Below are 11748 nucleotides of genomic sequence, written 5' to 3'. Positions count from 1 at the left end.
GTACGATTGCGTACAGAATAATATCTTCGGAGGCAGTATGCTACAATCAATGCAACACAAGAAACGTGGGGAAGATGACGAGAATCGATTCGATGGTGACGTGGCAGCAGGTATGGGACAATACGAAGAAAGGAAAGTGGTCCTACCAGCACATCCCAATCACGGAGAAATGACCTTCCGCCTGAAACAACTCCTGTAGGGTCACGGCAGCATCAGGAAATATCTTCATCGGTTCGGGTATGCAACGTCACCATTGTGCCCGGAGTGTGAGAACGTCGAGGAGACACCGAAGCATATGATCTTCGAATGTTCGAAGTTTGAAGCGACGAGATTCTTAAAACGGGAGGACCGGGCATCAAACCGGATAATGTAGCCTATAGAATGGCAAGCGATGTAAACACGTGGAACGCAGTCAATAGAGTTATGATGTAGATCATGATCGTCTTACAATCAGCAATTACTGCCAGGGAACTCTCTGCAGGAATAAATTAGATCCACCGCCGAAGACTAGTCGAGTTGACTGCAACAGAGCACCGAGCATGGGTCGTCGAAACGCTAGCGAACCGGACACCACGCTCCATCCGGAATCGCCAGACCAACCACGGCACCCCAGCGGTTATTTCGATAGAACTATAACGAAAACCAAAGGAGAATTGGTATTGGGAGTAGGGCCTAAAATTCTCATACCCATTCAATGAACGATGAAATTCACTGAATTCACCTTCGTCTTTTCGCTGCCTCCTTCGTTACTAAATTCACACAAAGCAAAACAATAAAGCCAACGCCCCTTCTTCTTTCGATTCTATGGAAGCGAGTAGCAGGAGTAGTGACTTTCGTTTTCCTATGACAATACGTTTTAATTTCAAATCAGTAATTTTGATTTTTATTTTAATTTTCATTAAATGAAATTATAGCAATATGCATCATAAAATGCAACCAGAACGCCGTAAACACAGGAAATATGCACACCAATAGTGCTGCAGTCGTTCAATATTATCGCTAGCTTGCAATTCTCCCAAATCGAACAACGACAAATAAATATCGTTACTAGTTTCTTTTCGTTTGGCCAGCGCTGTGTGCAATATCGAAGAGACTAATGTCGTTCTCAAGCGAAAACGAATGTGTGGAGGAAATGATGAAATTGAATTTACCCGGATGCTTTGTCGTAGGCCGTTGTCTCATTTTCGGTTTCGTAATGTTCTAGTGGTTTAGAAAGTAGTATTGCTCGCTCGTTATTTTCGTCAGATTTTGGTAAACGAAAAAAACATTTTTCGACTCTTGTTCCGGAGAACAAGAAGACGGGGCGCGTGAAGATCCGAAATTTGTTTAGCAGATCGCAAACAACAAATCACAATTTGTGATTTCGATTCAGCTTTTAGCTGCAATTATATTTGTTTAAATAAAGGTAATGCAGTTATACAATAAAGACTTACATAAATCGGTATTCGTTCAATTGCATACGCTATCTCCCGCTTTTAGTGCAAACTAACTCTATCGTACGCGAATAGTAGTGTTTCGCAGTAGTCCTAAGATAGGTTAAGTTTTACACTAGATATTAAGTTTTAACTAGTTAATAAGTTTTACACTAGCCAATAAATTTTAGGGTTTAGGTTTAGAAATAGAAATTCTTCCGCACGCTGTTAATCTTTTCCTTTTTCTGATTCTGACACTTCTTCCTCTCTACACTCTAAATCTTTCCTCTCTCTAAATGTGTAAATCCTACTCGTGTATGTCCGTGCTCCCAGTTCCGACCATGTCCGTGCTGCCAGTTCCAACATTGTCCGTGCTGCCAGTTCCAACATTGTCCGTGCTGCCAGTTCCAACATCCTCCCCCCCGTAACACTGGCCACCAGGTTCAGTTTTACGATCCACCTCCAAGACAGCCAACCTCGAGACAGGTCTACGCACAACCCCCCTCGCAGTTTGTACAATCGCTTGACGAATCTTCCCATCCGCTCCTTTGATGACTAACTGCACGCGACCTCGTTCCCAGCCGTTTCTTCTGTCTCCGTCCACGATGTACACCAAGTCTCCTTCGGCGACAGGCTTTACATCCCCGAACCACTTCGTGCGCTTCGTGAGGGTCGGAAGATATTCCCGAGTCCACCTTTTCCAGAAGACGTCTAGTTGAAACTGAATCTGATTCCAGGAGGTCCGCAAGGCTGCCGATGAATCCGTTGGTTCAACCGTTGGTTGACGAACACCGCTTGAGCTCCCCAACAGAAAGTGGTTCGGAGTAATGGCTTCACTTTCTTCGGAAGTCAATGGCAAATACGTCAAGGGACGAGTGTTTACGATCGCCTCCGCTTCTACGACTAACGTCTCCAAAGCTTCGTCGTCCAGCTTACGACAGTTGTTGTAGGCCGTCTCCATCGCGGTTTTGATAGAGCGCACCATTCTTTCCCACGATCCACCCATGTGAGGGGTCGCGGGTGGTATGAATAACCATTTTGTGCTCGTATTGGTGAAGGTTGCTGCAAGCTCTCCTTGTATTTCTTGCATTTGTTCCCTCAACAGTCGGCTAGCACCCTGGAAGTTGGTGCCGTTGTCGCTGTGTATCTCTGCCGGCGAACCCCGTCGACAAACGAAACGCCGTACGCACTTCACGCACGAGTCGGTGCTGAGGCTATGCGCTACTTCTACATGAACGGCTCTAATGGTCAGGCATGTAAACACAGCGATCCAACGCTTTGCGTTGCTTCTCCCGATCTTCACGAGTAGCGGTCCGAAGAAATCGAGGCCCACATAAGTGAACGGTTTAGTGAATGCGGCCATGCGTGCTGCCGGTAATGGAGCCATCTGCGGAGTTTGCGGCTTGACCTTATTTATTTTGCACCATTGACAAGCTGTTACTTGCTGCTTCACTGCTACTCTCAATCTCGGTACATAATACTTTTGGTGTATTTCATTTGTCACGGTTTCGTTGTTACCATGACGAAACTTACGGTGGTAGTCGTCCACCAATAGTGTGGTAAACCTATGATTTCGTGGGAGTATGACCGGAAACTTCGCATCTAGGTCGATATTAGGGGCTTTCCCAATGCGTCCGCCGATCCGGAGCACCCCATAATCATCCACGATCGGAGACAACTGGTAAATTCTGCTGCTCTTGTCCAGAGGTTCCCACTGCTCAGCTGATTTCTGTTGATTTCGTGCTGTTATCGCCATTTCATCGGGAAATGCCTGCCATTGCACCATCCGTATCAATGAGCGTTCTGCCGATTTGAGCTCCTCCGAACTGAATCTTCCATTTACCGCATTCTCGCTGAGTCGCTTCCGTTTCAGGTTCCCCAGAAATCTATGCACGTGGCCCATGGTCCTCACCGCCCGAGAAAGCTTTGAAAATCGATCCAAATCGATTATCAGCGTTGGCAGGATAATTCCGCGGTGCGCATAGCAAGGGCGCAACTCTTCTTCCGTGTCCACGGAACGAATTCTTTGAACAGGCCAACTTGTCTCCGGTTCGCATAAGAATTCTGGACTTTTGAACCACATACTGTCCGTTGTCAATTTTGGGCCTTTACCCCACTTGGTTGCGGCATCAGCAGGGTTAAATATCGAGGGCACCCATCGCCAGTCGCCGACATCCGTTGTGGTAAGTAACTCTCCAATACGACAGGCCACGAACTGCTTATACCTGCGATGATCCGCTCGAAGCCACGACAGCACAGTAGCCGAATCGGTCCACAAGTACCTTGGCGCTATGGTGAGACTATGAGCTTCTTCCACGAATTTCATCAACCGCGATCCCAAAACAGCTGCTTGCAATTCCATCCTAGGCACTGAGAGGGGCTTCAATGGAGCTACTTTCGCCTTCGCAGCGACCAACGCACATTCGCCTACACCGTGAGGATTCACTATTCGAAAATAAGCAGCTGCGGAGTAAGCTACCTCGCTAGCATCCACAAAAACGTGCAGCTGTAGTCCATCATAGTGTTCTAGGGTCGCTTCGTGGAAGTAACACCTGGGTATGCGCACTACGCTAACTTCGCTGAAGAGTCTTGTCCATTTCAGCCAACGCTCAAAGATACTATCGCTGACCACATCATCCCACTCGATTCCCGATCGCCAGACGTCTTGCAGAAGCATCTTACCATGGATATGGAAGAAACTCATAAGTCCCAGTGGGTCAAAGAAACCCATTAGGCATTTCAGCATCTGTCTTTTAGTTGGACGTTGGTTGCCTTCCACCAAGTTCTGGATCTCGTTCGTCATCGTTGCAGAGAAGTGAAGTTCATCTGCTTCCGTACTCCACAGTAGTCCTAGTACGCGCTCGAATCCACCGCCTTGAACGATGGTCTTCGTTTCAGCTGATTTGGTTTCGCCTAAGCCATTTAGCACTTCTGCACTGTTCGAATGCCAGCTTCTCAGTTCGAAGCCTCCTTCATCGTGTATCATGCGCATTTCTCGACTGACGCGCAAGGCTTCTTCAGCGCTCTCAAAACTCTCCAAGCAGTCGTCCACATAATGGTTTTCAATTATGCCCTCCACGGCGCGAGGATATTGTTCCCGAAACTCTTCAGCGTTTTTGTTTTTCACAAATTGCGCTGATGCGGGTGAACACGTTGATCCAAACGTCGCCACATCCATCAAGAAGATCTCCGGACGGTGTGAAGGATCCGAACGCCAGAGGAATCGCTGAGAATGGCGATCTTCTTTGCGTATAGAGATTTGATGGAACATCTCTTTGATGTCTGCGGTAACTCCAACTTTGAACTGGCGGAAACGTAACAGGACCGCTGGTAACGAAGTCAGTTGATCGGGACCTTTCAGAAGCGCCGTATTGAGAGAAATTCCGCTGACCTTCGCCGCTGCATCCCAAATTATTCGCACTTTGCCTGGCTTCCGAGGATTCGTCACCAGTCCTAGTGGCAGATACCAGACTCGTTTCAGGTCCGCATTGAGTAGTTCCTCCTTTGAAGCGAGATGGGCGTAGCCTTTTGTTTGGTATGCAGTCAACTGCTCCTGAACGATCTCCTTAAGCTTCGGTTCTCGTGACAGTTTCTTCTCCAGGCATTCCAGTCGGCTTATAGCCATATTGTAGCTATCAGGGAACTCAATATGGTCATACTTCCATAGCAGCCCCGTTTCGAAGCGTTTGCCAATACGAGTTGTCGTTTGTTCCAGGATACGATGGGCACGCTTCTCTTCCTCTGACACAAGCACGGTAACCGCCTTAGCCGCGACATCTTCTAGCGCGAAATAATCTCTCACTGTGTTATGCAGCTCTTGAGTTACAGTGCAACCGCATGAATGACAGTTCACTGTATGTGTTGTTCCATCACCCGTCTTTCGAAGCGTTTGCCAATACGAGTTGTCGTTTGTTCCAGGATACGATGGGCACGCTTCTCTTCCTCTGACACAAGCACGGTAACCGCCTTAGCCGCGACATCTTCTAGCGCGAAATAATCTCTCACTGTGTTATGCAGCTCTTGAGTTACAGTGCAACCGCATGAATGACAGTTCACTGTATGTGTTGTTCCATCACCCGTCTTTCCGCCGTAGACGCACCAGCCCAATCTGGTTTTGACAGCAACGGGTTCGTAACGTAGGCCTTCTTTAGTTCGTAGTGGAACAATCAGATTCAAATTATTTACTCCTATCAACAGTCTGGGTGTTGCATCTTCATAGCTGGCAATCGGAAGTCCTTGGAGATGACGATACTGGTTGACCAAGCGTTCAAATGATACTGTTTGTTTTGGAAGAGACAACTCCTTCACTGTACGTGCATCTTCTACCTCGTACTCCTTATTTCCGTTCACCGCCGAGATCGTCAGAGAAATTTGTTTTGATGCTGATTCCATCCTCGTCACGTTTCCGGTCCACATCAGACACAAAGGCTTCGTAATCCCGTTGGCGCCGAGCTCGTTTGCTAGTTTATCTTCGACAAGCGTCAGTGACGATCCTTCGTCGAGAAAAGCGAACGTGTTAATGGTAGCTTTACTCCCGCGTAACACCACAGGCACAATACGAAACAGGATGACTTGTTCGAGTACTCTATGCGTGAAGTTTCCCACTGAATGTTGGTGTTGGCCGTTCAAGACTTGATTGTTTCGTGCTGCGTGCAGTAGAGGATGATGACGATACTCGCAACCCTGGATGCCACACGAGCCCTTGCTGCGACAGCTACGTTTCCCGTGGGCATTCAAGCAGTTTCGGCAAAGTCCGTTCGTATTCACGTACCTCCAACGTTCTTCCATAGGCAGCGCTTTGAACATTCCACAATCCTGAATGCGGTGACCAGGTTTTCTACACGAATAGCACAACCTATCCGGAACAACGGCGGCTACTGGATTAGCAGCGTGTGTGTTAATCGATCCTCTAGTTCTTTGATTCGTTTTCTCCGGCGGCTTGTTCACTTTTGTCATTGTCACTCTACCCACAGAAGTCATCACACTGGACATGAAACTGGCGAAAGTTTTCAAATTGACTTCTCGGCAGTTTTTCAGATGTGCACCCCATTCCATTTTAACGTGAGCGGGAAGCTTCCCGACAAGCTCCGTCAACAAGGACGGATTCGATAAATGTTCACGTTGACCGGCAGCTTCCAAGTGGTCGCAAAGAGTTCGTACCACCATACCAAAGTCGATAAGGGATTCCAATTTTTCGGATTTCGGTGCAGCGACAGAACGAACCTTTTCAAGAAGTGCGTCGATTAAAAGCTCAGGCCTACCAAAGAGAAAATGCAGGTCCTCCAACACGTGGGGAACACACTCAGGTAGAACCAAACGACTCTGGACAGCTTCGTATGCAGCACCTTTCAAGCAGCGTTGTAAACGTGTTAAATTTTCGGCACTCGAATATCCACAAGCAAGCGTAGTTGTCATAAAGCTGCTTATGAATACGGGCCAGTCGGTTGGGTTGCCCGAAAAGGGGGGTAATTCTTTCGTCATCACCTGTCGGGCTGCTAACTGCGAGGGGGTTGGAACAAATGTAGACATATTCAAAAGCCCTTGAGGAACTGGAACTGTTCCAAACGAAGGGTTCGGTTGTACCTGCTCTATACACACATTCCTCGTTAGATTCTTTGGGAATACAGCATCACTCTTTTGGTTCATTAGTAATGCCGAGGGAATTTGAATGTTCCCGAACTGCTCGGTTAATTGAGCAATATTATCCTCGCAACACAGTTGGGCTTTCACTTTATTTTTACTATGTGGTGGCTTACCTGGTACTACGGGGGGTAAAGGGTTACCTGCGGGGTTGTGGGTAACGCTTACTACGGCTTGCTCAACGTTGGTTCCCTTGGGGATCGCACCGGTATCCACCAGTTGGATTTGCTTATAATTACCGGCACCTGGAACGGAGTAGCCGTATTGGCCAGCTGGATTTACTGCTGACAATGACGTACGCTGAAGTACGTTTGGTAACGAAGGATGCCTCAGCGGACTCTGGACTTGTCCTACCTGTGGCATCACTGTCCTACCGGGGTAGCAACTGTCTTTCGTGTTCCCCTCGAACTGGGATGCTTGCTGCGGCATTGACAGCGAGGCTGTTTCTAGATTGGTCGAGAATCTAACGGCACCTTCTGCTTGTTCAGCGCATTCTTCCATCCACTGACGCACCTGGTCGATACTCTGCCGCTTGCTTATCCGGCTGCGGTCCGTGTGTTCTTCGTCACATTCCAGTTGGGCCTTTCTAAGTTGGAACATTTGTGACAGATGTCGTTTTTCCGCTTCCAACATTTGTTTTTCCAAGGCTCGTTTCGCTTCAAGCTCTTCTAGTTGTAGCGCTAATCGAGCGGCTCGAGTGGCTGACGATACCGTACGGATGCTTACGTTATCTGGGGTGCATTTACGACACGACCACGGACGGCCTTCAACCGACTCCGATACACCAGCGCACGACATATGCCACCACGCGTCGCATTTGTCACACTGCACAAAATTATCCGCACTATCCGGACGGTCGCAATTCGCACAGCTCGAAGCAACGCCTCCGGTTGGCGTCTGTGGGGTCTCGTTATTACCACTTGTTGCCATATTATCGATCCGTTGGTCGATTTATCTAAAAGTTTTGTTCCGGAGAACAAGAAGACGGGGCGCGTGAAGATCCGAAATTTGTTTAGCAGATCGCAAACAACAAATCACAATTTGTGATTTCGATTCAGCTTTTAGCTGCAATTATATTTGTTTAAATAAAGGTAATGCAGTTATACAATAAAGACTTACATAAATCGGTATTCGTTCAATTGCATACGCTATCTCCCGCTTTTAGTGCAAACTAACTCTATCGTACGCGAATAGTAGTGTTTCGCAGTAGTTCTAAGATAGGTTAAGTTTTACACTAGATATTAAGTTTTAACTAGTTAATAAGTTTTACACTAGCCAATAAATTTTAGGGTTTAGGTTTAGAAATAGAAATTCTTCCGCACGCTGTTAATCTTTTCCTTTTTCTGATTCTGACACTTCTTCCTCTCTACACTCTAAATCTTTCCTCTCTCTAAATGTGTAAATCCTACTCGTGTATGTCCGTGCTCCCAGTTCCGACCATGTCCGTGCTGCCAGTTCCAACATTGTCCGTGCTGCCAGTTCCAACATTGTCCGTGCTGCCAGTTCCAACAACTCTGATTGGGAGAGCTTCTTTCGCCAGGAAACTCTCTGTCAGCGTAAGCTAGATTCACCGCTGGGGACTAGACTGAGTAGACCGCGTCGAGACACCACCAGTCGCGGGTAATCTGGGCACCAGTGAATCGGTCGTCCTGCTTCATCGGAATCACCCAACTGACTTCGGCACCAAGCCGATTGGTTTCCGTTTCTGGAGAACTCTTACCGGGGAACTCTCCGTCGGAGTCCATCACGTCCATCGTCGGGGACTAGACCGCGAAGTTTGCGACCAAGTCGGGGAGCTGAATGGTTCGTTAAGGAAGTAGTGCTAAATGGCACAAGAAGGGAACTAAAGGACTCAAGAAGTTTTGGTACTGGAACCAAAGAAGAATCGGTACCGGGAGAACAGGCACGGGACTAAATCTTCCCTCCAAACTGTTTTAATAATAAATTTAAAAACATGATTATCAGCGACTTTTAATAATTTGTCAACAACTTATTGAGAAAAGTGTGGTTTATACTTCCAGCCAGTTCGAAGCGAATGACAAATATATTTATTTTTGTGTGCCTTATCTGAAGAGCAAATGAAACTGCTACTATACTTCTTGCCCTCGTAAGCTGTCGTGATGAGTGAGTCGCAGAAGCATGAAGTGATGCTCCGGCCAAATATTGTGATTTTGATGGTGAAAATCAAGTTTAGACTTACAATAGTCACCATTATCGAGTTTTGCCATATCAGATATTTAGCACTCATAGTGTTCAATAAATTGGCTCAGACGAAAACATTAATTTTGAATAATTTAAAATACAGTGAAATTTTGAATAATTTAAAACACATGGCGCAGTGAGTGACAATGCTATAATTAAAAGCTTCATATATACGGTGAGAGAACCAATGTTCGGTTACAAGATCAGATGCCGCTTACTTGCAGTTACATGTCACAATTGGGGAGAAATGCAATACAAAACATAATGCGATAGTACAATTGCACACAGTATTCTTTGCACACATCAAAGACAAACTTTTACGTTCCAGTTCTGTGAAAAAAGGGACATTACGGTTTATCCTGGTCAGAAACCGCTGAACACAAACGATTACCAAATTTGTGCCACCTGTTCAGGTAATATTGACAATGGCAAAAGCTGCGTCAAGTATCTCAAAATCTACAGCCAGCACAATCAATGAGGAAATGCATGCTCGTAAAGGCAACAAGCAGGGAATAAATCAGATGTTCGTGAACATAAAGGCAGCAACCACGATGATGACATGGAAGTGTTCAATAGCGCGATATATATAAACGACCCCCTATACGCCGTTGGTGAGGAAAAAATATTTCCCCGCCTCATTAACAGATTTTCTACGTGCAACGGCTAAGAGCTTGCGCGAGATCTGCTGGACAACAATTAAAACTCGCTTTGTTATATTTATTGTTGGAAATAGATATAAATAGATAAAGAACCACTGCTCCGATTGGCTAAAGCATTGAGCCGAGTCCACCAAACGAATTATTAAAAAAGTATAAGTTTCATGAACGACTTCGCACTAAAACTCTCCGAAATTTAATGCTTCATCGCAAGTGATTGTCACGTTTAACAAAACTCCGATGTAATACTCAATATTGGCAACTCTACTTTAAATTTAAATGACAGGTTTTTGGATTGTATTCAATTTGAATTTCTGTATTGGGTCTCTGAACTCTGTACTCTAATACTAGATATTACATTCCTGCGTACTAGACAAACAAATATTTAAATTTACTGAGAACGATATAACCGAGACGACAGTTTTTATTTTCACGTCCTTTTAACGCAATATCATTTTCATTGGCACTTAATTACATTTTCATGCGAGGAATTCGTTCGCTGTTGCGACTAAAATGTTGTAACTGGTCGCATCTATAAGTTCAACAATTTCGATTTCATGTCTTCAGAATACGGCAGTCCCTTGATCTGTTTTTTGATCGTTTTGGAATAAAATGAGAAAGATGATCAGGAGTCACTGAGGAGGAAAAAAGAATCAGCTAATCTAAGTCCCAAGAGCATCTCTTCTATCTTTTCCATGAACTCAGAATGAGTGCTTTCGGAATTGCGCTCTGATTCTCACAATTCGGCTCAAATAAAACGACATTTTCGAAAGCACCACACGTATTCGTTATCAGCACAACGTACTACGTTATGTGCAACAACCTTAATTGAAATTGTTTCCCAAATTTTGGTTAAACCAACCTTGCCATAATAGATCAAAACACTAGTCGCAGTGGAATATGTACCCAACAAAAAACGTATAATCAAAAAGCATTATAATTTTCTTCAAGAAGTCAATCTTGGCGATGGTTGTAAAAAAACTTGAGCTATTTAAAAACGAACCAATTACTGAGCAGATTAGTGTCAACATGTTTGAGTTACCTTAGAAAGTATAACTGGAAGCATCATAGAAAATCCAACTGCCAGAAAGAACTAGACAGTAGGCCATGCACACTGCCGCTGACAAAAATTTTGCAAAAGATTCACAGGAATCGGATAAATTGCAGTAATTTATGGACAGAGAAATTTAAAAGAATCTTCGGCACAGGTGACGCAAGTGCGATGTGTTCTCTTTGATTTTCGGAAACAAGTGTGATACTAAAATTAAGGGGGTCCTCTTATATAATTGTGCAAAAGTGCTTAATGTTTGATAATTTTTTTAAAGAAGTGAAACTAAGGTTTCATCTATAAAATAAAAATTATCGAGTGTAAGGTGTCAAGAATGGCATTCAAATTGGCGGCTTCAGCAAAAGGTGTTTTGATAACCGACATCATCTGCGGGCACGATACAGGTCGCAATTCGTCGTCTGCAAGCTGCAAACCAAATAGATCTTGAAGATCACATTCCGTAGAGCCGTCCTAACCTAAAAATCATGAAAAAAATTCGATATATAAACACTTGAAAATGAAGAATCGTTTTTTCGGATGATTTTTCCACTTTGGCCGGCTGTAAAAAATCGTTATTGATCAAAATATTGCGATTTTGGAGGTTACAGCGCCCGAGAATGTTGTCTTTTTTTAGGCGGGCAAACCCCGAAGTTGATTGGTTGAATGGTTCAAAAACGAGAATGACCGCAGATTCAAAAAATCTTGCTCCGAGTAAGCCGCCATTTTTGACACCTTACACTCGTAAATTTTTATTTTATAGATAAAACCTTAATAAAAATTTTGCACAATA

At 44.9% G+C, this 11748-nt stretch overlaps 1 protein-coding gene across 1 annotated transcript; it reads right to left on the bottom strand.

Annotated features, from left to right (window-relative positions):
* Positions 1 to 1719: 1719 nt before the first annotated feature.
* Positions 1720 to 5037, bottom strand: LOC131679451 (uncharacterized). The gene has a single exon (XM_058960181.1). It carries the CDS (start codon positions 5035 to 5037, stop codon positions 1720 to 1722), a length of 3318 nt encoding a protein of 1105 aa, XP_058816164.1.
* Between the last annotated feature and the right edge of the window lie 6711 nt (positions 5038 to 11748).

This window comes from Topomyia yanbarensis, chromosome 2 (genome assembly GCF_030247195.1).
Source record: "Topomyia yanbarensis strain Yona2022 chromosome 2, ASM3024719v1, whole genome shotgun sequence".
In the NCBI taxonomy this organism is placed as follows: domain Eukaryota; kingdom Metazoa; phylum Arthropoda; class Insecta; order Diptera; family Culicidae; genus Topomyia; species Topomyia yanbarensis.
Note: the sequence above shows the minus strand (reverse complement) of the source record. Positions and strands in the feature narration are given on the sequence as shown.